Source organism: Pan paniscus, chromosome 9 (genome assembly GCF_029289425.2).
Source record: "Pan paniscus chromosome 9, NHGRI_mPanPan1-v2.0_pri, whole genome shotgun sequence".
In the NCBI taxonomy this organism is placed as follows: Eukaryota; Metazoa; Chordata; class Mammalia; order Primates; family Hominidae; genus Pan; species Pan paniscus.
In genome coordinates, this window is record NC_073258.2 from 49,554,603 (window position 1) to 49,582,438 (window position 27,836).

The 27,836-nt window shown below is 52.0% G+C and overlaps 1 protein-coding gene across 2 annotated transcripts; it reads right to left on the reverse strand.

The window, feature by feature from the left end:
* Positions 1 to 1,388: 1,388 nt before the first annotated feature.
* Positions 1,389 to 27,033, reverse strand: SPI1 (Spi-1 proto-oncogene). 2 transcript variants are annotated; one of them, XM_008968105.3, is made up of 5 exons: positions 26,785 to 27,033; positions 24,116 to 24,215; positions 6,315 to 6,502; positions 5,309 to 5,471; positions 1,389 to 2,075 (listed from the first exon to the last, which is right to left on the reverse strand). In XM_008968105.3, the coding sequence occupies exons 1-5, from the start codon at positions 26,827 to 26,829 to the stop codon at positions 1,756 to 1,758; spliced, it is 816 nt and encodes a 271-aa protein (XP_008966353.1). In that variant the 5' UTR covers positions 26,830 to 27,033; the 3' UTR covers positions 1,389 to 1,755. The 2 variants fall into 2 exon arrangements, with proteins under 2 accessions (XP_008966353.1, XP_003815229.1); XM_003815181.4 differs by having other exon boundaries at positions 24,116 to 24,212; positions 26,785 to 27,032.
* Between the last annotated feature and the right edge of the window lie 803 nt (positions 27,034 to 27,836).

Here is a 27,836-nt window from a genome sequence, read left to right on the forward strand (position 1 = left end):
GAGCCAAAATCGCACCACTGCACTGCAGCCTGGGTGACAGAGTGATAATAATAATAAAAATATTATTTATTATTATTTTTTATTATTAATATCTCAAAGAATAATAATAAAAAAATAAAAATGGGCTGGGCGAAATGGCTCACACCTGTAATCCCAGCACTTTGGAGGCTGAGGCGGGCAGATCACTTGAGCTCAGGAGTTCGAGACCAGCCTGGGCAACATGATGAAACCCCATCTGTACAAAAAATACAAAAATCAGTCAGGCATGTGACGCACACCTGTAGTCCCAGATGCTCGGGAGGCTGAGGCAGGAGAATCACTTGAGCCCGGGGGGTCAGGGCTGCAGTGAGCCATGTTCGTGCCACTGCACTCCAGCCTGGGCAACAAAGTAAGACCCTGTCTCAAAAAAAATAAATAAAAATAGAAGAATGAAGACACAACACCATTTTGCCTTCTCTTGTGGCCCTGCAGTAGGACTAGGGAGCTGCAGGGTTGGGCTGCAGTGAGCCCTCTGGGGTTGAGGAGGTGTGGGGCGGGTATTTGTCCCTACGATAATGGCCCCAGAATCTGGGTTCCCTAAGGTCTTTGACAGCGTTGGGAAGTCCCTCACTCCCAGGCTGTCTACTGCCACTACTTGCTACCGTCTGGAGAAAAACACAGGACTTACAGGCTTCTCTGCTCAGCTTGGTCTGTTTCTCCCCTGCTGTGGCTAGGAGCTAGAAAGCAAATAGAACCTGGGGGTCCCACCAGGGATTCACTTGGGTCTAAAGTCCTGCTGGGCGTGCAGCTAGTGAGAACGCTTTGCGGCCCACAGGAGCTTTGGGGCTTAATTCCTGTCCTCGGAATGCTGAAGAGTATCCTCTTCCAGATAAGCAAGGCCTCCCACTCCATGTTGACGTGTCGGGACAGACCTGGAGTGTGATCCAACTTGGCCACTCAACGGCTGTGACCTTGGGGAAATAATTTGACCTCTACAAGCCTCAGTTTCCCATTCTATAAAATGGAGTGATATTAGACTCCACATCTCAAGGTTGGCAGATACTAATTGACCAGAAAATCAAATGTTGTTGCTGGTCATGGTCATCATCATCATCATCATCATCATATGAGTTCAAACCTCATCAAGGCTTAAAAACAACTATCAGGAGTAGAGAGCTTTTAAATAGGATCTGCTCTCCTAATCACAACTGAGGACTTGTTCTTTCCACCAAACTCTAACTCCTGGTCAGGCGCTCTGTGTCATTGGTCCTCATGTTCCCAGGGTCCAGCATTGGGTACAGTCCTCGGTAAACACCCGATGGACAAATGACAAAAAGAGACGTCGCAGCACACAGGGGCCAGAAGAGATACACACCAAATTTTAAAAGAGACTCTGTGCTGCAAGAGGATGGATTGAGAATAACTTTACTTGTTTTCTGGGAGGAGGTTAATGGGTGGGAGGGGTGAGAGGGGAGATCTGATTTACATACGGACTTGAGACTCCCAAGGCAGTACCCCGGGTCGTCCTCTGCAAGGTTGCCCCGGTGGGGTCTGACGCCCAGCTGGCGTCCGGGAGCCGGGGTGGAGTCCTGGAGGAAGGCGAAGCGGGATGTGGAGGGGGCCTGGAGTGGGGGGAGGGGGCGGGTGAGGCGAGGCCCGGCCCGCCACAGTCCTGCCTCTGGGCCCCGGGAGCGTCCTCCCTGTGTCCGGGCCGGGCGAGGGCTTAATGCTATGGCCAGCGGGGAGGCCTGGCGGGGCCCGGCGGGGGCTGCGGGCTCAGTGGGGCGGGTGGCGCCGCTCGGCCAGGCCCCCGCGGCCCAGCACTTCGCCGCTGAACTGGTAGGTGAGCTTCTTCTTCACCTTCTTGACCTCGCCCGTCTTGCCGTAGTTGCGCAGCGCGCGCGCCATCTTCTGGTAGGTCATCTTCTTGCGGTTGCCCTTCTGGATGCCCCAGCGGTGCGCCAGCGCCTCCTTGTGCTTGGACGAGAACTGGAAGGTTCCCTTGTCCTTGTCCACCCACCAGATGCTGTCCTTCATGTCGCCGCTGCGGAGCAGGTCCAACAGGAACTGGTACAGGCGGATCTTCTTCTTGCTGCCTGCGGGGGGAGGGCCCGGTGGGAGGGGGCCCGGGGCCCACATGGGAGCCGCCCCCACCGCCTTGCGTACGCACAGGGGCCCGGGGACGGGGTGGCCGGGAAGGGCAGGGGAACGGCTGCCCCAGCCCGCGCCGGGCGTGCATACACAACGCACCCACACTCACACACACACACCTGCTTGCACACACACACCCGTTCACACACACCCACTCACACCCACGCACTCACCCCCCCACGCGCACACACTCGTACCCACACAGTGCACCAAGTACACACACATGCTCACACATCCACATAACGCACCCACTCACCCACACCTCCTTACACTCATGCTCACACATCACGCCCACACCCACTCACACACGTGCTCACACAACGCACCTTCTCACACCCACTCACACTCATGCTTAAACAATGCAACCACTCACTCATGCTCACACCCACACACGCTCACACGTACACACAATGTATCTGATCACACACATGCACACACAATGCACGTGCTCACAGACTCACACCCACATGCTCACACACATGCTTGTGCAATGCACCCACACACCAGATTGCACCCACACCCACCCACTTGCACATTCACACCCACATCTGCCCTCACACACCGTCACACTTTCTCACACACCCACACAATGCACCAGCTCACACCCACACACATGCTCACACTCATTCACTAACATGCCCCCGCACACTGGCACCCACACGACACACCCACTCACATGCTTGCACCCACCCACATGTTCAAACCCACACTGCATCTGCTTACACATTCACAACCCACTCACACACCTGGTCACACCCACTCATGCTCACACCTCATTCACACCCACTCACATGCACACTCACACCCACCCAATGCACCCACTCACACACATGCACACACACTCAGACCCACTTACTGCCCCCACACGGTCACACCCAATGCACCTTCTCACACTCATACACACGCCCACTCACACCTGCTCACACACACCTCACACCAGGTTCACACACTCATGTTCACACACCTCATACACCTCACACCAGGTCTCATAATCACACCTGCTTATACTTGCTCACACATACTTGCACAAATACACCTGCTTACACATCTTACACTGCTCACCCTCACACCTTACATTGCTCACCCTCGCACACACATGCCCCTGCTCACACACACGTACACCACACCATTCACTCCCACATATCCACTCACATATGATCGCACCTACCCACACCTCACACACACTTGCATACACACACCTGCTCACATCTCACATTGCTCAGCCCCACACACGCCCCTGCTCACACACTTGTGCTCACACACCTCACACCATTCACTCACGCACACGCCCACTCACACATGCTCACATCTGCTCACACATATGCTCACCTATCCATACACACTTCCTCACCTCACACCAAGTCTCACACACACTTATGCTCACAAACTCATACTCACACACATGCTCACACTTCACACATGCTAACCTCACACATTCACACCCACTCACATGCTCACACCTCACACATGCTCACACTTCATACCTCACACACATGCTCACATCTCACACCCACTCACACACCTGCCCACACATATCTGCACACACATGCTCACACATATGCTCACACATCACATACCTGCTCACATACATGCTCACACCTCACAGCTGCTCACTTATGCACTCACACACACGCTCACACCAGCTCATTCACACCTCATTGACACCTGCTCATATTTCACACCACTTACACACACTTGCACCTCACTCACACCTGCTCACGCATGCACATACATTCTGCTCATGCATATCCACTTGCATGCTTACACGCCTGTTCACACACAACCACTCACACTTGCACACTCAAATGCTCACACACATTCTGCTCTCACATCCACTCACAGCAGCTCACACACATGCATACTCATGCATGCTCCCACACACCTGCTCTCACACTCACACATCACACCCATTCTCATTTTTGAGATGGAGTTGCTCTTGTTGCCCAGGCTGGAGTGCAATGGCACGATCTCGGCTCACTGCAACCTCCACCTCCCGGGTTCAAGCAATTCTCCTGTCTCAGCCTTCCAAGTAGCTGGGATTACAGGCGTTCACCACCACGCTTGACTAATTTTTGTATTTTTAGTGGAGACGGGGTTTCGCCATGTTGGCCAGCCTGGTCTCGAACGCCGGACCTCAGGTGATCCGCCTGCCTCAGCCTCCCAAAGTGCTGGGATACAGGCGTGAGCCACCACACCCGGCCCACTCACACCCATTCATGCTCACACACTCATTCACACACCTGCTTTCACACATACACATACCTGTTCACACACCTACTCACATGCACACATGCTCACACACACAGGTGCTTAAGCACGTCCTCACCCCCCACACACACCTGCTCACACACGGGAACACACACATGCTTACACATGTTAAAACATATCCACTCACATACATGCACAAACCTGCTCACATATACACATACATGCTCACACACCCCAGCTCACACCTTCCTGCTCACACACACCTGCTTACATACACCCTCAAACATGTTCACACCCACTCACACATCCACTGACACACACCTATGCCCATTCACACACACATATCACACACATCCCTGCTTACGTACACATTCACACATATACACTTGCTCACACACCTGCTGTCACACCCCCACTCACACATATCACTCACACATGCCTGCTTACAGCCACTCACATATACCATGCTCACATTCGTGCTCATACAGGCACACCCACACACTGCTGACACCCACTGACATCATACGTGCACAGCTGCTCACACACACTGAAATACATTCATGTGTTGACAGACACACAAACATGGCCACACCCACTCTCAGCCACACCAGCTCTCACATTCACCTTCTCACACACCCACTCACACAGCCACTTGCACACATGCACCTGCCCGTACCTGTGCACACACACCCTCTGCACACTTGCTCACACCCAGATCTACACACACTCATGGCACAGAGAGACACACACACCTGGCACACTTCATGGAGATGCCCGTATGCACTACACAGCAGATACACACACACAGAGACAGCCACAGACAGCCCCACAAAACACACACACTGGCAAACATGCACACACACACACGCGACTCGGTGGTGTGGCTGCTGGGTCAGTTGGCCTGGCTGGGTGGGGGCAGGGCACAGACACGGCCAGGGTCGGGGCCAGGGTGGAGGGCCAGGTGCCCCACCTGTCTCCCCAGGCAGGAGCCCAGGCCCGGGCTCCAGGCCATCCGCCTCGCCGTCAGACACCTCCAGTGGGGGGCTCTGCCGCTCGCCCTCCTCCTCATCTGAGCTGGGCTGGGCTGGGGACAGGGATGGGTACTGGAGGCACATCCGGGGCAGGTAGGAGACCTGGACGGTGGGGGAAGGAGATCAGAGTCAGGAAGGGCCAGCTTACAGCTCAGGGGGGCTGGGAGGGAGGTCAGCTGGGGAGAGAAGGAGTGCAGAGGGCAGGGGACAATGGCAGGCACAGGAGACTGGGGGAAGACCAGGGAAAAGGGGGGCCAGTTGAGGTGCTGCACATAGGGTGCAGGCTGTGGGGCGAGGGGTGCTGACATCCAGCCCACCCAGCCCTCCCAGCTGGGCCTCCTGGTTTAGGACTGTGGGCACCGGGGAAGTGGTGCCTTGTTCTCCTCCCTGCAGCGGTGCTGTGTGGACCCGCATTAGGCTGGGGTCAGAAGAGGGCATGCTAGGGACCGGTGCGTTGGGTCTGGAAGGGGGTTTCATAGGTGGGGTGATGAGTGAGTGGAGGGACCCTGGAGGTCAGTAGGGGTGGTAGAGGTCAGCAGAGGTCACTGATCCGGGTTAGGGTCAGTAGGGAGGGTCACTGGGGAGAGGCAGGGTCAGTAGAGGTGTTCAGTGACTTGGTGTGGGATCCATGAGGGCTAATGAATGGGGGTGGCAGACAGTGAGGCCTAGGAGGGCCCACAACAAGGTGTTGGGATGGGGAGGCTCGGTGAGGGTGCAAGAATTATCTGGGGTCTGTCCATACTCGGGGTGAGACGAGATAAGGGGTGTGGGGTCATGAGGTCACTTGGGGGGTCAGGCGGCAGCCGTTGGAGCTCCAGCCGCCGTTGGCGCTGTGGGGCAGGAAGCTGAGTTGGGTAAGAGCCTGTGTCAGCTTCCTGTGAAGCTCCCGGGCCCCACCACAGGCCTGGCAGTCTCCTGGGGGACGGGGCAGGCGGTGGCATGCACCTGGTGGCCAAGACTGGGATGGGGTGGCACCATGGGGGTATCGAGGACGTGCATCTGCTCCAGCTCCATGTGGCGGTAGAGCTGCTGCAGCTGCGGGGGCTGCACGCTCTGGAGCTCCGTGAAGTTGTTCTCGGCGAAGCTCTCGAACTCGCTGTGCACGTGGTGGGGGTGGAAGTCCCAGTAATGGTCTGTGGGGGACAGCCAGGCAGTATGGGGTGAGCTCAGGGTTGGGCAGGGCAGGAAAAGGTTATAGTAACATTAAATAATACTGCCAGGCCATATGGGGCCTAACCATCTCGTTTAACCCTCGCCACCTGCATGGTTACTCTAGGCCTGCATTTTATAGATGAGGACACTGAGGCTTCGAGCGGCTACATAGCATGCCCAAGGTCAAAAGCATCCGGGTCACAGCCAGGACTCAGGGCTGAAGCAAAGCTCGTGTTCTCAGCAATTCCATCCTGATTCCTGTGCAGTCACACAGACCGAGCGTCTAATCCTGGCTCTGCCATTTACTTGCTGTGTGACCTCAGGCACATATGTGGCCTCTCTAACCTCAGTTGAGTTGCCTGTAAAATGGGGATCACAGTTATTGGGAAGATACGAATGAGTACACATTTGTAAAACACCTCGCACCAGAGCCGGCCCTCAGGGAAAGTTGATTCCCCTCCTATCCTGTTAAAACCTCCCAGCCAGGGCCGCGCGCGGTGGCTCACGCCTGTAAACCCAGCATTTTGGGAGGCCGAGGCGGGCGGATCATGAGGTCAGGAGATTGAGACCATCCTGGCCAACGTGGTGAAATCCCATCTCTACTAAAATCCAAAATATTAGCTGGGCGTGGTGGTAGGCGCCGTAATCCCAGCTACTCAGGAGGCTGAGGCAGGAGAATCGCTTGAACCCGAGAGGTGGAGGTAGCAGTGAGCCGAGATTGCACCACTGCACTCCAGCCTGGCGACAGAGTGAGACTCTGCCTCAAAAAAAAAAAAAAACTCGGCCGGGCTCAGTGGCTCACACCTGTAATCCCAGCACTTTGGGAGGCCGAGGTGGGTGGATAACGAGGTCAGGAGATCAAGACCATCCTGGCTAACACAGTGAAACCCCGTCTCTAGTAAAATACAAAAAAATTAGCTGGGCGTGGTGGCGGGTGCCTGTAGTCCCAGCTACTCAGGAGGCTGAGGCAGGAGAATGGTGTGAACCCGGGAGGCGGAGGCTGCAGTGAGCCGAGATCGCGCCACTGCACTCCAGCCTGGGTGACGGAGCGAGACTCCATCTCAAAAAAAAAAAAAAAAAAGAAAAGAAAAAAACCTCCCACGGGTTCCTGAGCTCCCTGGCTGCCCACAGTCTCTCTCTCTGTCTCACACACACACACTCACACGGCCTTGTCACATGGCCAAGGTGTGACAGCAGAGTCACAGGGCTGACATTCCTCACACACTAGAACTTGTCCAGGCACACGGTGGCCCTTCCTCTTCAAAGCCATGACCTTAAGCAGTGGCACCTGTGTTCCCGTGAGGTTCCTGGGACCTGAGACTTTCCTGGAAAACACCCTGTGGGTTCCTTGAGTCTGTGGTGGAGGAGACTGAAGTCCGGGGAATAGCCCCATGCCACCAAAAGCCCTGTCTTGGAACTGGGGAAGATCTTCAGCATGAGCACCTTTTCCAGGAACGAAAACTGCCACACATCTGCGGGACTTCCTGGGCGCAATTCGGGGTCCAAAATGAAGCGTGGTAATAAAGTGACAAGATCGGCTGTCTCATGTGGGCCAAAGAGGGCGCCTACGAGACTCCAGGTCCAGGCAGTGTCTCTGGGACAAGTCCACCACCAGCCATGCGTGCGTGTGTACGTGTGTACAAAGGTGTACACATGTCTGCCCGCATCTCTCTTTCTCTCTCACACAAACACCTAATCACACATCCCTAATAGATAATCATGATTTTTGGTTCTGGACTGGATCTCGGAGTACTCGCTTTCTAAACCTGCTCAGTAGTAGTTTTGCAGTATGACCATGGACAAGACATTTTTTTCTCCCAGAGCCTCTCATTCCCCACTCTAAAAGTCAGAAATGCACCTGGGTAGTTACTGAGGCCTTGTCTACATGTATAATTATTTGGCCTCACAGTCCAGACAACCCAGACTCCCACCTTTAGGAAGCCACATGGCAGAGAGGAGAGAAAGGCAGAGCTGGGCTCAAGTTCTGGCTCTGCCATTTACCACTGTGTGACAATGGGCAGGTCATTCTGTTTCTCCAAGCCTGTGTCCTCATCTGTTAAATGGGGCTAACAATTACACCCATCTCACAGGCTTGTTTTGAGAAGCAAATGACCTATTGCTTGCAAAGTGCTTAGACTAGAACTTGGCACAAAGTAAGACCTTGATAAACATTAACTTCATCATTATCATTATTATTAATAATAATAATAGTTTATTCTAAAGAGCCTAGATTCCCACTGAGTGTGGTTACACCTATAATCCCAGCTACCCAGGAGGCTGGAGAGGGAGGATCACTTCAGCCCAGGAGTTTGAGACCGGCCTGGGCAACATAGTGAGACCCTATCTCTACAAAAAATGTTTAAAAATTTGCCAGACATGGTGGCACACACCTGTAGTCCCAGCTACGTGGGAGGCTGATACGAAAAGATCGTTTGAACCCAGGAGTTTGAGGCTGCAGTGAGCTGTGATTACATCACTGCCTCCAGCCTGGGTGACAGAGTGAGACCCTGTCTCTTTTTTTTTTTTTTTTTTTTTTTCTGAGATGAAGTCTGACTCTTGCCCAAGCTGGAGTGCAGTGGCACGATATCGGCTCACTGCAACCTCCACCTCCCGGGTACAAGTGATTCTCCTGCCTCAGCCTCCCAAGTAGCTGGTAATACAGGCATGTACCACCATGCCCAGCTAATTTTTGTATTTTTAGTAGAGATGGGGTTTCACTATATTGGCCAGACTGGTCTTGATCTCCTGACCTCGTGATCTGCCCACCTCAGCCTCCCAAAGTGCTGGGATTACAGGCATGAGCCACTGCGCCCAGCTGAGACCCTGTCTCTTAACAAAAAAGTATTCAGTGTGCAGGGGGAGGGGCTTACAAAAATTTTTTTTTAACTAAAAAAAAAAGCCTGGATTAGCACTTGAACAAGCATAGAGCAAATGCTTTTAATACATGTTTCTTTCCTCTTGTTCTCCCTGCTCCTGGCCACCTTAGTCAATGGCCCAGAGAAATAACTTTAGGGGACCATGTTGTCACTGCAGTTGAAGCCCAAGCATGGCACCATGAGGGCAGGGACTGGTTTTGTTCACCTCCGTCTTCCCAGTGCCTAAGTAGAGTGGGCACTCAACAAACATTTCCTGAATGAATGAATCAATTATTGCCTCTTTTTAAAAATAAAAATGTCTTTCTAGGCCAGGTGCAGTGGCTCACGCCTGTAATCCCAGCACTTTGGGAGGCCAAGGCGAGCGAATCACCTGAGATCAGGAGTTCGAGATCAACCTGGCCAACATGATGAAACCCCGTCTCTACTGAAAATACAAAAATTAGCTGGGCGTGATGGCAGGCGCCTGTAATCCCAGCTACGTGGGAGGCTGAGGCAGGAGAATTGCTTGAACCTGGGAGGCGGAGGTTGCAGTGAGCCAAGATCACACCACTGCACTCCAGCCTGGGTGACAGAGTGAGACTCCATCTCAAAAAAAAAAAAAATCTCTTTTTAAATTGAGATGGAATCTCACTATGTTGCCTCCAACTCCTGGGCTCAAGTGATCCTCCCACCTCAGCCTCCCCAAATGCTTGGATTACAGGCATGAGCCACCGAGCCCAGCTGAATCCTAGCCTCTTAAGAAGCCTCTCAGGCCGGGCATGGTGGCTTATGCCTGTAATCCAAGCACTTTGGGAAGCCAAGGTGGGCAGATCACCTAAGGTCAGGAGTTTGAGACCAGCCTGGCCAACATAGTGAAACCCCGTCTCTACAAAAATATAAAAATTAGCTGGGCCTGATGGCAGGTGCCTGTAATCCCAGCTACTCAGGAGGCTGAGGCAGGAGAATCCCTTGAACCTAGGGAGGCGGAGGTTGTGGTGAGCCGAGATCATGCCACTGCATTCCCGCCTGGGCAATAGAGCCAGACTCGGTCTCCAAAAAAAAAAAAAAAAAAAAAGCCTCTGAGACTCTCCTCTGCAAAATTATCTAAACCTGAAGCGAAAACAAAACAAAACTTAATTTGCATTTTCTTTTTTTTTTGAGATGGAGTCTGGCTCTGTCGCCCAGGCTGGAGTGCAGTGGCACGATCTTGGCTCACTGCAAGCTCCGTCTCCTGGGTTCACGCCATTCTCCTGCCTCAGCCTCCCGAGTAGCTGGGACTACAGGTGCCTGCCACCACGCCCGGCTAATTTTTTCTATTTTTTAGTAGAGACGGGTTTTCACTGTGTTAGCCAGGATGGTCGCGATCTCCTGACCTCGTGATCCACCCGCCTCGGCCTCCCAAAGTGCTGGGATTACAGGCGTCTGGCCTTAATTTGCATTTTCATCTTGCAGTGAGCTAACAAGATCCCGAAACTCTCCTCGCTGTAGGAGAGTTTGCTCTGCTCTTTAGTGAGGAGGCTGTCCTGGGGCTCTGGGATTTGGTGAAATGATTCCTCTCCAGTTGTTGATCCCTGCTTCAGCCCCACTTCTGGCTCTGCCCATTTTTGCCTTCCCCTGCCCAAGTTGGAGTGCCCTGGTATAATGCCAAATGGATCCTGCCATCAAACCCCCATCCTTGAACCCACTCCCATTCCAGGGCTGGAGGGACCCTGAGTGCATGCACCCCTTAGGTGTGGGGTAAGAGGCACCCAATTGCTCTGTTTTCCTCCGCACCCCCACCTCTGTTCTAGCTCCCCATTAGACCCATGACCTCACTCTGGTGGTCCCAGCCTGAGGCCAGCATTTCCCAAAGCTGGTCTCAGTCCACCTTCATCCATCACTTGGAGAGGCTGGAAAAGCCTGTAAATGTGGGATCCTGCTGGAGACCCACTGAAGCAGAAGCACTAAGGGGAGCTGGGACTCTGCATCTAAAGCCACCCAAGGAGGTTTTGTGCTCACAAAAACTCTGGAATTCCACCCGGAGTCTCCTGAAGGCTGCAACTGAGACTCCCGAGCTACAATTAAGGTTTCAGAAGGCCCAATGGATACCTCGCCTTTACCTGTGATTTGGTGCTCAGGCAATTATGTAATAAATACTGTCTGGTAGGCAGAAATATTCCAAATACAGAGCCCTCTGTGAGAACACAATACAAGGAATCCTTCCTAGTGCAGAGGTCAGCACTCCTGGGCTCTTTGGACCCCATTTCCGGATGACTCTTCGAGAACAAATTGCTTTATTTCTTTATGTCCCTTCACTGGGCCACCCAGACCATCCATTCAGGGGTCACCCATATGCCCCCTTAGCATGACTCTCAGCTCCTCGAAAGAATATAATGTCATTTGCATAACATCTGGACATGGCTCTGGACCCTCATTTCTACAGACCGGTAGGCACCCAACAGGCAGTAGATCTCAATCGCTATTTGATTAAATGATCAACAAAAGTTAGCCTTTAGCGTATTTTTTATATACCAGACACTGTGCTAAGTGTTCAATCCACATTATCTCATTTAATCCTAACCCTAGCACTCAGGAGGTGGCCACTACAGTATAATCTATCTTTTGCATAGGAGAAATCTATGGCTCAGAGAAGTTAAGTCCTTTGCAGCAGATATTGATAGAATCAGGACCCAAACCCACCTGTATCTGACCCCAAGGACTGAAATCTTACCACTATACCATAGCACCTCTGAGAAACAAGATGATTAATGAAAACTTTCAGTAAGACCTGTGGTGACGCTGAGAGATTTTTTATTTTATTTTTTTGAGATGGAGTCTCACGCTTTCGCCCAGACTGGAATGCAGTGGCACGATCTCGGCTCACTGCAACCTCCGCCTCCTGGGTTCAAGCGATTCTTCTGCCTCAGCCTCCCAAGTAGCTGGGACTACAGGCGCCTGCCACTCCGCCCAACTAATTTTTGTATTTTTAGTATAAATGGGGTTTCACCATGTTGGCCAGGCCAGTCTCAAACTCCTGACCTTGTGACCCACCCGCCTTGGCCTTCCAAAGTGCTGGGATTACAGGCATGAGCCACTGCACCCAGCCAACACTGAGAGATTTTAATGAGTACTTTTATCCACCTGACCACCATCATTACCCATCACCTGTCATTCTTCATCCACCCTACATCCATCCTTCATCCCCCCATCATCCACCCATCTATCCTTCATCCATCCATTCATCATGGAACCATTATCCATCCAACTATCATCCAGCCAGCCAGAAATGACCCATTCATCTTCATCTCTCATTTCCTCCCTCTAAACCAGTTCTTAATCTGGGGCCAAAGTCCTACCCACACATCCCTAGTCTTACTCAGTTTTTTGGTGTCACTAACACCTGTACGTCATCAGTATAAAAATAAAATCATATTCAAAACAACCCCACAAAAAATGTCAAGCCTTAAGTGTCATTCAGCTGACCTTATCTCCTCAGAACAGAACCTCCAGCCTGAAGCCCTGGGCTCTTCCCAGGGGAGCAAAAGTGTGATCAAAACAGAGAAGAAAGATGAGGAATCAGGAAAGGAGGGGCCAAGAAAAAAACCTTCTCAGAAGATCATAGACCACTAGACTAGGGCTCCCGAAGCCCAGCCTCTCCTGAAAATTATTCAGACGTAGAAACAGGCTCAGAGGTCAAGGCAGGTGGATCAACTGACATCAGGAGTTCAAGATCAGCCTGGCCGACATGTTGAAACCCTGTCTCTACTAAAAATAGGAAAAAAATTAGCTGGGCGTGGTGGCAGGCATCTGTAATCCCACCTACTCAGGAGGCTGAGTCAGGAGAATTGCTTGAACCCAGGAGATGGAGGTTGCAGTGAGCAGAGATCGCACCATTGCACTACAGCCTGGACGATAAGAGTGGAACGCTGTCTCAAAAGGAAAAGAAAAGAAAAGAAAAGAAAAGAAAAGAAACAGGCTCAGAGAACAGAGAACTGAAGGTTTCGGGGCACTTGTTACTCTCTACCTTGGATTCTAATTATTAGAGTTTTAATTCTTTTCCTTGTTACAAAGATGGATCTTGTAGAACCTGTGTTTTATTCATTCCACAGCATCTAGCAATGTGCCTGGCATATAAAAGATACTTAGTATATATTTATTAGATGGATAGGCCAGTGCAAGATGGAGGGCTTGGTAGGTAGAGGGAAGGATAGTTGGAAAGGTGGCTAAGTGGATGATTAGATGGGTGTGTGAATAAATTAATGAATGTGTAGATGGTTAGTGCTATGAAAGGATGAAGAAGTATATGGAAATTGGATGGATAGATGGATGGATGGATGGATGGATGGATGGATAGAATTCACATTTTGGAACTCTTTTCTTCATCAATCCTATTGTAGGCCAAGCACGGTGGCTTATGCTTGTAATCCCAGCACTTTGGGAGGCCGAGGTGGGTGGATCATTTTAGGTCAGGAGTTTGAGACCAGCCTGGTCAACATGGTGAAACCCCGTCTCTACTAGAAATACAAAAAGTAGCCGGGCGTGGTGGCATGCACCTGTAATCCCAGCTACTTGGGAGGCTAAGGCAGGAAAATCACTTGAGCCTGGGAGGTGGAGGTTGCAGTGAGCCAAGGTCACACCACTGCACTCCAGTCTGGGCGACAGAGTGAGATCCTGCCTCAAAAAAAAAAAAAAAAAAAATCCTATCGTAAATAGCAAATCCCAGCACACTCATTAGGATAGCTTCTAGTTAAAAAAAAAAGAAAGAAATAACAAGTGTTAGTGAAGGTGCAGAAAAATTAGGATATTAGTATACTGTTGTTGGAAATGTAAAATGATGCAGCCACTATGGGAAATAGATGATGGTTAAATTTTTTTTTTTTTTTTTTTTTTTTTGAGACGGAGTCTCGCTCTCGCCCAGGCTGGAGTGCAGTGGGGCAATCTCAGCTCACTGCAACCTCCACCTCCCAGGTTCACACCATTCTCCTGCGTCAGCCTCCTGAGTAGCTGGGACTACAGGCACCCACCACCACGCCTGGCTCATTTTTTGTATTTTTAGTAGAGATGGGGTTTCACCATGTTAGCCAGGTCTCAATCTCTTGACCTTGTGATCCGCCTGCCTCAGCCTCCCAAAGAGATGGGATTACAGGCGTGAGCCACTGTGCCCGGCCGATGGTTTAATTTTTAATAAAGCTAAAAATAGGCCGGGCGCAGTGGCTCACACCTGTATTCCCAGCACTTTGGGAGGCCAAGACGGGCAGATCGCCTGAGGTCAGGAGTTCGAGACCAGCCTGGCCAACATGGCGAAATCTGTCTCTACTAAAAATACAAAAATTACCCGGGCATAGTGGTGGACACCTGTAATCCCAGCTACTCGGGATTCTGAGACAGAAGAATCACTTGAACCTGGGAGGCGGAGGTTGCAGTCAGCTGAGATCGTACCACTCCACTCCAGCCTGGGTGACAGGGTGAGACTCCGTCTCAAAAAAATAAAAATAGAATTAGCATATGATCTAGCAATCCTACTTCTGGGTATATATCCAAAAAAATTGAAAACAGGGTCTTTCCACACCCTTCTTCATAGCAGCATTCTTCACAATAGCCAAACGGCAGAAACACCCCAAGTGTCGGACGGCTGGATACGCAAAACGTGGCACATGCGCAAAACGTGGCGCGCGCATACAATGGAATATGATTCAACCTTAAAGATGAAGGAAATGCTGACACGTGCTACACCATGGGTAAATGGGTAAGCCTTGAGAACATTATGCTAAATGAAGGCATAAAAGAACAAATACTGTGTGAATCCACTCATGCGGGGTACCTAGAATAGGCAAATTCATAGAGACAGAAAGTGGAATGGTAGCTGCCAGAGGCTGGGGGGAGGGAAAATGAGGAGCTGTTGTTCAGTGAATACAGAGTCTCCGTTTTGCAAGATGAAAATAATTATAGAGATGGATGGTGATGATAACGTGAATATATTTAATATCACAGAACTATACACTTAAAATGTAAAGAAATGGTTAAGATGGTTTAAAAAATGGTTAATATTATGTGTATTTTACCACAATTAAAAAGAGTAATAGGCTGGGCATGGTGGCTTATTCCTGTAATCCCAGCTATTTGGGAGGCTGAGCCGGGTGGATCACCTGAGGTCAGGACTTCAAGACCAGCCTGGCCAACATGGTGAAACCCTGTCTCTACTAAAAATACACACAAAGAAATTAGCCGGGTGTGGTGGTGCATGCCTGTAATCCCAGCTACTCGGGAGGCTGAGGCAGGAGAATCACTTGATCCCAGGAGGCAGAGGTTGCAGTGAGCCGAGATCACGCCACTGCACTCCAGCCTGGGTGACAGAGTGAGACTGTCTCAAAAAAGCAAACAAACAAACAAAAAGCATAATAAACAATAGCAAATCCTGTGAGCCCTTCAAAATCTATCTTGAATCTGTCCCCCCCTTTCTGTCTCTGTTGCCACCACCCTTGTCCAGGTCACCACCATCTCTTTCCTGGATTATTGCAATAGTTTCCTCAATGTTCTTTTTTCCAGCTCCTATTCTTGCCTCTTTTCCATCTGCTCTCCACCCAGAGTGACCTTTTAAAAAGCTTATTCAGTTGAATCATTAGACATTGGGAAAAGATACTAAAAACTTCCAGAGAAAGAAAACAAAAGAGAGAGAGAGAGAGAGAGAGAAAACAACAACAAATGAAACAAACAAAAAGCTAGGTTAATTATAAAAGAAATTTAAAAGAACATGGAGTGGTATCAGACTTCATAGGAAAAACTCTAGTAACCAGAAGACAGTAGAAAAATGCTTTCCAATTTCTAAGGGAAAAAATGATTTTCAACTTAGATTTCCATGCACAGCCAAACTATGATTAATTAAGTGACAGCATAGAATAAAAGACATGAGGCAAAACACAAAATAAAACCATCACCACCACAACAAAAACCTCACCTCCCACACACCCTTTCTTAGGAGACGACCATGATAACAAATCTGTACAAAACATTTGCTATTTCCAGGCACTGTTCTAAGCATTTGACATACAGTAGCTCGTTCAGTCCTTACAGCCATCCTGTGAAGTTGGTATTGTCATGAAGAAGTTGAGGCACAGAGAGATTGGAGATCTTGCCCATGGTCACCCAGATAGCAATGGAGGAGATCGGGGATGAGTTTCAGCAGCCTGGTTTCAGAAGAGTTCTTATCTCCTTGCTACATTTCCCGTCAGAAATATGGGGATGAGGCCCGGGGACAGTGGGTCACGCCTGTAATCCCAGCACTTTGGGAGGCTGAGGCCAGTAGATCGCCTGAGGTCAGGAGTTTGAGACCAGCCTGGCCAACATGGTGAAACCCCACCTCTACTAAAAATACAAAAATTAACTGGGCATGGTGGCACACACCTGTAATCCCAGCTACCGAGGAGGCTGAAGCAGGAGAATTGCTGGAACCCGGGAAGTGGAGGCTGCAGTGAGCTGAGATTGCACACTGCACCGCAGCCTGGGCAACACAGAGAGACACCGTCTCAAAGAAAAGAAAAAAAAAAGGCCAGGCATGGTGGCTCACGCCTGTAATTCCAGCACTTTGGGAGTCCGAGGCAGGCAGATCACTAAGTCAGGAGTTCAAGACTAGCCTGGCCAACATGGCGAAACCCCATCTCTACTAAAAATACAAAAATTAGCTGGGCGTGGTGGCGGACACCTGTAATCCCAGCTACTCAGGAGGCTGAGGCAGGAGAATTGCTTGAACCCAGGAGGCTGAGGCTGCAGTGAGCAGAGATTGCGCCACTGTGCTCCAGCCTAGGCAACAGAGTGAGACTGTCTCATAAAAAAAATAATAATAATAATTAAAAGAAATATGGATATGAGAAAGTACAGGTAAAGAAAGGATGCCATGTGGCTCAGCTGTGAGTAATAGCCACATGGTCATAACAGTGGAAAATTCAAATACTGATTTAACAAATGTTACCATATAGAGTAATGAATTGGGGATGTGTGGAGAAATGTGAGTGTGTGTGTGTGTGTTGTGAATGACTAAAGTTGAATTCTGATTGTACAAGTAAATAAAATATATCTCTAACTGAAAAATCAAGCTGCCTGACACATCAAAGGCACTCAATAAATATTTGCCAATAAATAATGCTCTAAGTCTCTATTCCACATCTTCATTTGTACATTTACATAGCACTGGAATAGAAAGACTGGAGGCCGGGCGTGGTGGCTCACGCCTGTAATCCCAGCACTTTGGGAGGCCAAGGCGGGTGGATCACAACGTCAGGAGATCAAGACCATCCTGGCTAACATGGTGAAACCCTGCCTCTACTAAAAATACAAAAAACTAGCTGGGCGTGGTGGCACTCGCTTGTAGTTCCAGCTACTCGGGAGGCTGAGGCAGGAGAATCGCTTGAACCCGGGAGGTGGAGGTTGCAGTGAGCTGACATCACACCACTGCAATCCAGCCTGGGCGACAGAGCGAGAGTCCATCTCAAAAAAAGAAAAGAAAAGAAAAAAGAAAGACAGACTGGAAAAATAGCTTTTATCAATCTCTGATATGCTACATATGTCATGGAGAAATGCAGAATGGCATGATATGAAATTCCATTTTTGAATGAATAAAATATACATGTGTATGTATATATACTTACTAACACTTAGGATTATATACACACAATAAAACGTCTGTAAGGATAAACTAAGGTTCTATCAGTGGGAAATGAGATTGAAAAGAGGGGGATGTGTTACTTGATATGCTGTTGTATTTTTAAAGTTTTTGCAATTAATATTTGTTACTTTAATAATTAAAAATTAGGCCGGGCGTGGTGGCTCACACTTGTAATCTCAGCACTTTGGGAGGCCAAGGCAGGAGGATTGCTTGAGCCCAGGAGTTCGAGACCAGCCTAGGCAAACATGGTGAAACCCCATCTCTATAAAAAATACAAAAAATTAGCCAGGCATGGTGGCACAAACCTGTAGTCCCAGCTACTTGGGGGCCTGAGGCAGGAGAATTGCTTGAACCCCATAGGTAGAGGCTGCAGTGAGCCAAGATTGCACCACTGCACTCCAGCTTGGGTGACAAAGTGAGACCCTGCCTTTTTTTTTTAATTTTCGAGACGAAGTCTTGCTCTGTTGCCCAGGCTGGAGTGCAGTGGTGCGATCTTGGCTCACGGCAACCTCCGCCTCCCAGGTTCAAGCAATTCTCCTGCCTCAGCCTCCTGAGTAGCTGGGACTACAGGCAAGCGCCACCATGCCCAGCTAATTTTTGTATTTTTAGTAAAGATGGAGTTTCATCATGTTGGCCAGGTTGGTCTCAAACTCCTGACCTCAGGTGATCCACCTGCCTCAGCCTCCCAAAGTGCTAAGATTACAGGCATGAGCCACTGGGCCTGGCCTAATTTATTTTTAGTAGAGATGGGGTTTCACCATGTTGGCCAGGCTGGTCTTTAACTCCTGACCTCAAGTGATCCACCTGTCTCAGCATCCCAAAGTGCTGGGATTACAGGCGTGAGCCACCATGCCCAGCCTTTTCTTTCTTTCTTTCTTTTTTTTTTTTAAGACAGTGTCTTGGCCAGGCACGGTGGCTCACGCCTGTAATCCCAACACTTTGGGACGCTGAGACAGGTGGATCACTTGCTTCAGGAGTTCAAGACCAGCCTGGCCAACATAATGAAGCCCCATCTCTACTAAAAATACAAAAATTAGGCTGGGCTCAGTGGCTCACGCCTGTAATCCTAGCACTTTGGGAGGCTGAGGCGGGTGGATCACCTGAGATCAGGATTTCAACCAACCTGGCCAACATGGTGAAACCCCGTATCTACTAAAAATACAAAAATTAGCCGGGCATGGTGGCGGGCACCTATTTACCCAGCTACTCAGAAGACTGAGGCAGGAGAATCACTTGAACCCAGGGGCAGAGGTTGCAGTGAGCCAAAATCGCGCCACTGCACTCCAGCCTGGGTGAGACAGTGAAACCCTGTCTCAAAAAAATAAAAATTAAAATACAAAAATTAGCCGGGCGTGTTGGAATGTGCCTGTAGTCCCAGGTACTCGGGAGGCTGAGGCAGGAGGAGAATAACTTGAACCCAGGAGGCAGAAGTTGCAGTGAGCCGAGATTGCGCCACTGCGCTCCAGCCTGGGTGACAGAGCGAGACTCCGTCTCAAAAAATAAATAAGACCCCAAAATAGTAAAAATAAAAATTAGAAGATTTTGCCCAGGCGCAGTGGCTCACACCTGTAATCCTAGCACTTTGGGAGGCCGAGATGGGTGGATTGCTTGAGCCTAGGAGTTCAAGACCAGCCTGGGCAACATGGCGAAACCCCATCTCTACAAAGAATACAAAAATTAGCTGAGCATGGTGGCAGGCGCCTGTACTCCCAGTGAATCGGAAGGTTGAGGTGGGAGAATCACCTTAGCCCAGGAGATCAAGGCTGCAGTGAGCTGTGATCATGCATTGCACTCCACCCTGGGTAAGAGTGAGACTCTATCTCAAAAAAAAAAAAAAAAAAAAAAGGCAAGGCGTGATGGCTTATGCCTATAATCCCAGCACTTTGGGAAGCCAAGGTGGGAGGATCACCTGAGGTCAGGAGTTTGAGACCAGCCTGGCCAACGTGGTGAAACCCCATCTCTACTAAAAAATACAAAATTAGTTGGGCATGGTGGTGCACACCTGTAATCCCAGCTACTTAGGAGGCTGAGGTAGGAGAATCGCTTGAACCTGGGAGCCAGAGGTTGCAGTGAGCCAAGATCACACCACTGCACTCCAGCCTGGGCAACAAGAGTGAAACTCCGTCTTAAAAAAAAAAAAAAGATTGTAAATGTATTTAAATTTTCAGCACACACACATACACAGAAGGTTATTCAGATCATGGTCATGTCATTTCCCTGCTCAGAACTCCCCAGTGGCTTCCCATGGTGTGTATGATAAAATCCAAATGCCTGCCATGGCCTTCACCCTGCGTGAGCAGCTGACCCCTTTGGCTTCCCTTTCTGTCCCCTGCCCTGTGCTCACTGGCCTCTCTGGTCCTCTGTCAGGGTCCTTTCTGCTTTTGCACTTTCTGTTCCCTTTACCTTGAATACCTCTCCCCTGCCTATGGTCACATGTGAATTACGAGTTCCTTCTCTTAGCTCAGCTGCCACCTCAAAGGCCTTCCCTGACCACTCAAATGAAAGCAGCCCCCCATGTAGACACTCCGCATTACATCTGCAGAAAACGGTCTCTTTGTCTGATTCTTTTTTTTTTTTTTTGCTGGAGTCTCGCTTTGTCTGTCACCAGGTTGGAGTTCAGTGGCGCGATCTCAGCTCACTGCAACCTCCACCTCCGGAGTTCAAGCGATTCTCCTGCCTCAGCCTCCCAAGTAGCTAGGAGTACAGGTGGGCACCACCACCTGTATTTTTAGTAGAGATGGGGTTTCACCATGTTGGCCAGGATAGCCTCTATCTCTTGACCTCGTGATCCACCCATCTCAGCCACCCAAAATGCTGGAATTACAGGCATGAGCCACCACGCCCAGCCTGTTTAATTCTTTATGTCCCCATCCCCTCGCTGGAGAGTGAGCTCTGTGAGAGCAGTGGCCTTGTCTGGTGCTCATCATGGACTCCCCAGAGCCTACAAGAGTGTCTGATACTCAGAAACTATTTAATGGATGGAATAGGGAGGAAAAGTGGATCAGATGGGAAGCGGCTGGCAGGATGGACGAGTAGGTGGGTGGATGGGAGGGTGAGTGCATGGATGTGGGGGTGGGTGGCAGATTGACTGTCCCCTGGGTCAGTGGAAAATAACCCAGTTGGTCTCTCACAGAGCCCTCTGTGCTTTTCCCACTCCCCAGCCGCTTTGTCCCTCCTGCCTTGAGGAATGCAGTGAAGCTAGCACGGGCCTCGTCCTCTGCATGTTACCTTACCTCATAGATTACATGCCTTACCTCGCTGAATCATCACAGCCCTAGGAGGTAAGTATTTTCATGCTGTCAGTTTTATAAATGGGGAAATAGGGACTCAGAAAGGTTATGTTACTTGCCCCAAGTTTTCACAGCTGGTAAGTGATGGAGCCAGGGCTGGGCCAAAGCTTTTTCACTAAGCTTCGGTACCTAAAAATGTGGACAAAGAGGACGTGCAGGAATTGACAGAAGTGTGTGGGGGTCTCTATGGTTGAGTCTTCAGACGATACCTTCCAGCGGGTATAAAAAGGGACAGCCCGGCCGGGCGCAGTGGCTCACGCCTGTAATCCCAGCACTTTGGGAGGCTGAGGCAGGCGGATCACCAGGTCAGGAGTTCGAGACCAGCCTGGCCAACATAGTGAAACCCTGTCTCTACTAAAAATACAAAAAATTAGCTAAGCGTGGTGGCAGGCACCTGTAATCCTAGCTACTTGGGAGGCTGAGGCAGGAGAATCGCTTGAATCCGGGAGGCGGAGGTTGCAGCGAGCCAAGATTGTGCCACTGCACACCAGCCCGGGCGACAGTACGAGACTCCGTATCAAAAAAAAAAAAAAGGGACAGACTGGGCGCGGTGGTTCACACCTGTAATCCCAGCACTTTGGGAGGCCGAGGCAAGTGGATCACTTGAGGTCAGGAGTTTGAGAGCAGCCTGGCCAACATGGTAAAACCTCATCTCTACTAAAAATACAAAAATTAGCCAGGCATGGTAGTGCACGATTGTAATCCTAGCTACTTGGGATGTTGAGGCAAGAGAATCGCTTGGACCCAGGAGGCGGAGGTTGCAGTGAGCCAAGATTGGGCCACTGCGCTCTAGCCTGGGCAACAGAGCAAGACTGTCCTAAAAAAAAAAAAAAAAAAAGAAAAGGACAGCCCAAATGCCCTGATTGGCAGTGATTAAGAGTGGGACAGAGCCAAGGCCGAGGACACCTGGGAACACTGGTGGAGTCTCTGGAGGAACTAGGGGTTCATGACCAAAACGGGGTGCCCAGGCATCCAATCAGGAGTCATTCCTAGAGTCCCACCTGAGATATAAGGAACCTGCTTGGACCCTGAGCCACGAAAACACATGCTTTCTCTAAAGTGCTCACTCCATCAGGCCCAGCCCCAGGCTCACTGGTTTCCAGCTATGTGGGCAGCGCCCTCATATTACAGGAAGGAAAACTGAGGCTGCAAAAGGCCCAAAGGAAACGCACCCAAGCCCAGTGAACTGAAGAGGGATTGGGCCAGGGAGAATGCGTCCTTGTTGGAGGAGGCCTGACAGCACTGTTTGTGGTGACCCGAGCCACCAGGGGGCGCCTGTCCCAGGGCCCAGCGGGACCTCTTGGAGTCCTGGAACCGCTTGGGAAGGTGGGTGCGTGGTCTCTGGGTCCCCCAGACCGGGCTCTTCACTCTGGTAGGGAGAGCTGGGGATGGAGTTGCAGGAGGGGGACTTTCTCTCTACATTGCCTGGGTTTCCCACCAAGAGGATGTGTTTTTTACATAATTACAAATAAGCTTGAAGGAATTAAAAAGGATATTTTAAAGGCTTTCTAGCCCTGAAAGATTCTAAAAGATGCCTGTGCGTTCCCAGCTGTGGCCTGGAGGCATATCCACCTACCCCTGGGATATGGCTTCCAGTCTGAGTTCCGGATGAATCTGGGGCCCTAAATGTGGACCAGGCACATGTGGATCCCTAGCTGGGCCCATCAGGTTGAGACCGCCACAGGTGCATCTGCAGAATGGAGCTACAGGCATGACTGGCCGCAGGGGTGGCCTTCAGGAGTGACACCTTCCTAGGCTGTGGGCCTCTGCCCTCTGAGGTGCAGACACCCCAGTCGCTGGTCTGCCCGGGTCCCAGACGCCCTGAGGGAATTCCCCAGTGACGACTCACCCACTGACTAGGCCACCTCGCTTTGGGTCAGGGATGTCTACATCAATAAGCCAAGATCCACTTTGGGCAACCTCCCGCAGCCCCCTGCTCAGGTCCCAGGCACCTAATGCCTCTCTCCCATCCCCTGAATTTGCTCCAGGACGGAGGCTGGGCTATGGGGCAGACAGTCAGACCCAGAAGGACTGGACAGACAGAAGGACACCCTGGCCCAGGCCTCTTCCTCCCACTTCAGCAAACTGGGGGCCTCGGCCTCTGCTGAACAAGAGGTTCCCATAGGTTTTCCTTTGGCCCAGCAGTTCCCAATTAGGGGTGATTTTGCCTCCCGGGGGGATCTGCCAATGGGTGGAGACATTTTTGGTTGTCATGATTGGCCATGCCCCTGGCATGTGGTAGGTAGAAGCAAGGATGCCACTAAGCTTCCTACGGTACCCGGGACAGCCCACCCAGGAATCATCCCACCCAAAATGTCAGCAGTGCCACGGTTAGGAAACCCTGCCAACCACACATCCAGGAAGTGCGGATGTGCCGGTGGGGAGTTTGGGACAAAGAGAGTGACGAGAACAGAGAGGAGGAGGTGGGTAGTTAAGCAGGGGCAGAAAAAAAAGCACAGGACCTGGAGCGGACAGACCTGGGTTCCACCCAGCAGCCGTGTGACCTTGTGCAAGTCTCCTAGCACCCTAAGCCTGTTTCCTTGTTTATAAAGAAGACCACAAGGACAGAACCAGCAGATAACCATGGAAGAAATGAACTCTGCACCTTGACACACTGCAGAGGCTCCATAATGGAGGCTCAGGTGTGGGGGTGCAGCGATGATGCTGCAGTTCACTGCCTTTGAGAGCAAACTTGATCTGATTCTCAGAATTCCAAAGAAATCCTGGGAATCATTTATTCTTTTTCTCTCTCCAGACCCCAGGAGCCCAGGCTGGGCTGGGGGATGGGGGCGTGGCAGGCCCCGTACTCACCGCTGTGGCTCTCCCCATCACTGCTGAGATAGGGGTAATACTCGTGCGTTTGGCGTTGGTATAGATCCGTGTCATAGGGCACCAGGTCTTCTGATGGCTGCTGAGAGAGGAGGTGTCAGGGCCTGCACCATGGTGGGGGACCCCAGCCAGGCCTGCAGCACCCCCGCACTCTGGGTCCCCATCACCTTCCCTGGCTCAGTGGCTGCGTTGGACCTACAGCCCTCCCTCTGCCTGGAACTGGGACAGAGAGTGGGGCAGGGGACCCAGAAGGCCTGAAAAGGGGTGACAGGGACCTTGGGGGTGAGAGGTCAGAAGAGGACCAGGGTCCCCCTCTGCTGGGCTACTCCCCATAGCCACCTCACACTCACACTCATGCCTGTGTGCCCCCATCCTCATCCCACACACCTCTCCTGGTCACACTGATGCACATGTCCACACGATCCCTGTGTCACCCTCACACTCATAATCCCACACGAGGACTCACTCTCACAGCCCCTACCCACCCCCATGCAGGCGCCTGCACACTATCCCTCACACACACATCTTCATACCCACTCAGATGTCACCCACCTCACAGAGACATTGTACACTCAGCTCATGCACACACGCAGAGTCTCCTTGATTGACACTCACATGACACCACGTTCCAGCCATCAACACACACACTCACACCCCCAGAGCCACTCACATTCCACCTGCACACTCAACCGCACAGCACACACTTGCCTGCCCAGCCCCACTCTCACAGCCTATGCCTCTCACACAGCCTGGGCAAGAGTGGCACCACAATGACCCTCCACACTGACGGTTGGTGCAGGGGTCACCCAGGCAGACTTAGGGGCCGAGCGCATGGAGGGCCTTGATCCCCTCACTCTCCCTCCTGAGTCCTCCCTATCCTCCTCCTTCCCTCCTCACTGCATCCCCCCCGTCTCCTTTGCTTCCTCCTCCCCCTCCTCACTCCCCTCTGTCCTCCTTTTCTTCCCCCTCTTCCCTGTCCTCCTTCTTTCCTCCCGCCTTCCTCCCTCCTCCCTGTCCTCCTCCCCCTACTGGCACAGACACAGGGCCGTGCACACCCAGGAGCCTTCCCAACAGTCATCAGGCCTCCCCGCCCCCGCAGTGTGTGGCCCAGGATTGCATAACAGTCACTGTGGCCCTTAGGGCTGGGCTTGGGGGACCGGGGCTGCCTTGGGAGCCCACCCTACCAGGAGACACTCAGAGTGACCCTGGAGCTTGCAGAGAGGGCTGGGGGTGCCTAGGGATGGCCCAAGGAGCTCTGCCACCCATCTAGCTCCACCTGGAGTTCAGAATTGAGAGGTCAGGGATCAGAGACAGTGGGCCTGTGGCTTTCTTGAGGCAGAATTGGCTCTTTCTGAGACAACCTCCGTCACCCTCTGCCTGGGCCGCCCACTTCGTGGTCCCAGGTGGGAAGGGGTGTCAGGGTGTGGATGCCACAGCAGGCTGGCTGGTCCTGCCTGGTCCTGCCTGTGGCTGGCCAAGTGAGGAGGCCAGGAGCCCAGCACTGAGCCTGCCCCTCTGGGTTTCCAGGTAGTACAGCCTCGCTGCAGGATGTCAGCCCGGCTCTGGTCGGGTTGGTGTGATGTCAGGCCTGGGGTGCCTCCCAGCCTCCTGGGGTGGCTCTGAGCCGGGGCATAGTGGGGGAAGGGAGCTGCCTCTAGACCAGGAAAGTGGATTCAGGTGGGCAGCCTGCCAAGCCCTTCCCGGCTCCCCTCAAGCCTCCTCACTCCTGAGAGGTCATGGGGTGGGAAAAGGGAGAAGGGTCCTCTGTGAGGGACCCTGGTCTGACACCTGCCTAAGGCTGCAACTGTCACTGAGAGTGAGGAGCAGTGGCGATCTGCCCTTCTCTTCTCGGGGTCCCCTGGGGCTCCCACTTCTTCACCCCCAAGACCCAGTCCCTGTCCTTGTCCCAGCCTCAGCCCCCATTCTCACTTGTCACATGCTCACCCCAGGTCCCACCCAGCCCCAATCTCAGTCCCGGCCTTGTCCCAGCCCTGTCCCCTGCCGCGCCTCTCCCTGAACTCCAGCCCTGGGGCCAGCCCTAACTGCACAGTCTCAGCTCCACTCCTGGCTCCTTTCCAGCACCAGTCCCTGTCTCCTGTGGGTACCCCTGTGGGCCCATGGCCCTGACCCTTTGGTCAACAATCATGTCCTCTGTGCCAGGCCCCAGACTGGGCGTTGGGGACCCAGAGTTCCATCAGCTTTGGTTTCCAGGAGCCCCAAGGCCATGGGCCAAGACTTCTGCCCATTGCCTCCTGCCTTCAACCCCTTCCCATCCAGGGGACCGGCCTCCCCCAAGCCAGTCCCCCCATCTCCCTCCTCTACCTCTTTACCACCGCCTTCACCATCCTCAGCCCAGCACCCTCCCCAGGAGCCCCAGCCTCCGCCTGCCACCCGAGCCCTGTCTATAAATAACTGTTCAGGCCCCACCGATCACAGCCCCACCGTGGGCCTGGCCTCAGCCCGCCAGGGCATGCTCCGAGGAAGCCAATGGCCCCCTCGCTGGGTCTCAGGCCAGGAGTTCCAGGGAGGAAACCCTGACTTCCCACTGATAGCAAGCCAGGAGGGCAGTGGGTGGGCTGGCGGGTTCGTGGGCAGGCAGGCAGGCGTCCGAGGGCCACGGGTTAGGCTGGTGGAGGAGTCCCGGTACTCACAGGGGGGACGAGGGGAAACCCTTCCATTTTGCACGCCTGTAACATCCAGCCGGGCTCCGAGTCGGTCAGATCCCCTGCCTCGGTGGGGGCCAATGCAGAGCCCCTCAGGATGGGGTGCCCCGTCAGGGGCTGGACGGTCGTGGGGCGGGTGCAGGGCTCAGGCCTGCCCCCTGAGCTACAGGAGCCCTGGGTGAGCCCCCTCCCTTGACATTGCAGGGCCAGCACAAGTTCCTGATTTTATCGAAGGGCCTGCCGCTGGGAGATAGTCCCCTTGGGGTGACATCACCGCCCCAACCCGTTTGCATAAATCTCTTGCGCTACATACAGGAAGTCTCTGGCCGGCTGGGGCAGGTGGTGCTCAAAGGGCTGGCCTGGGAAGCCATGGGGTCCAGGCCCCCTGCCCAGAGGAAGCTGGGACTGAGAGGGATGACTTTGGGGGCTAAGCTGGGGAGGGAGGATGGGAGGGAGAACGTGTAGCTCTGCCACACCACTGGGAGGCTTTTGCTCTAACCCAACAAATGCCTGCTTCTTTTGAGATCCCTATGTAGCCAACAGTCACCTCATTGGGGTCAGAGCTGGAAGGGGTGGCCTCTTGGGGCCTCCACTTTCTGGAGTCAGCCTTGCTGGGTGAGGGCTCTGATCTAGCAGGCTATCAGGCCTGGCTTTTCCTGTGGCCCTGCACCCCCACTGCCTAGGCTATCCCTAGGCTGAGGCTGGGCTCAGGGGTAGGGTCTTCAGCATAGTGCTGCTTTCTTCCTTCCCTCTGAATCTGTTCACATGGGCTTCCCTACCACCAGAAGAGGGTCCTGGGTTCTTATACCCTCGCCTCCCAGCTTCTTGATTACCACATTCAAATCCCTAGGGCTCTGTTTCCAGCCCAGGTTTCTCAGTTTCCCCATCCCTTGGCAATGCCTGAATATCAATCTAACCTTCCTGGTTTACAAACCTTTCTTGCCTATCCACCATTCATCTGTTTTCCCATGCATCTATTTGTCTGTCTATTTGTCCATCCAGCTATCCATTCATCAAGCCCACCATGCATTCACTTATGT

Excerpts from the sequence above, each read along its gene's own strand:
- SPI1 (XM_008968105.3), bottom strand. The coding sequence starts at position 26,829 with ATGTTACAGGCGTGCAAAATGGAAGGGTTTCCCCTCGTCCCCCCT. Across the intron at positions 24,216-26,784 it reads GGTTTCCCCTCGTCCCCCCT|CAGCCATCAGAAGACCTGGT; the intron begins GTGAGTACCGGG and ends CTCCTCTCTCAG. Across the intron at positions 6,503-24,115 it reads TGATGGGGAGAGCCACAGCG|ACCATTACTGGGACTTCCAC; the intron begins GTGAGTACGGGG and ends TGTCCCCCACAG.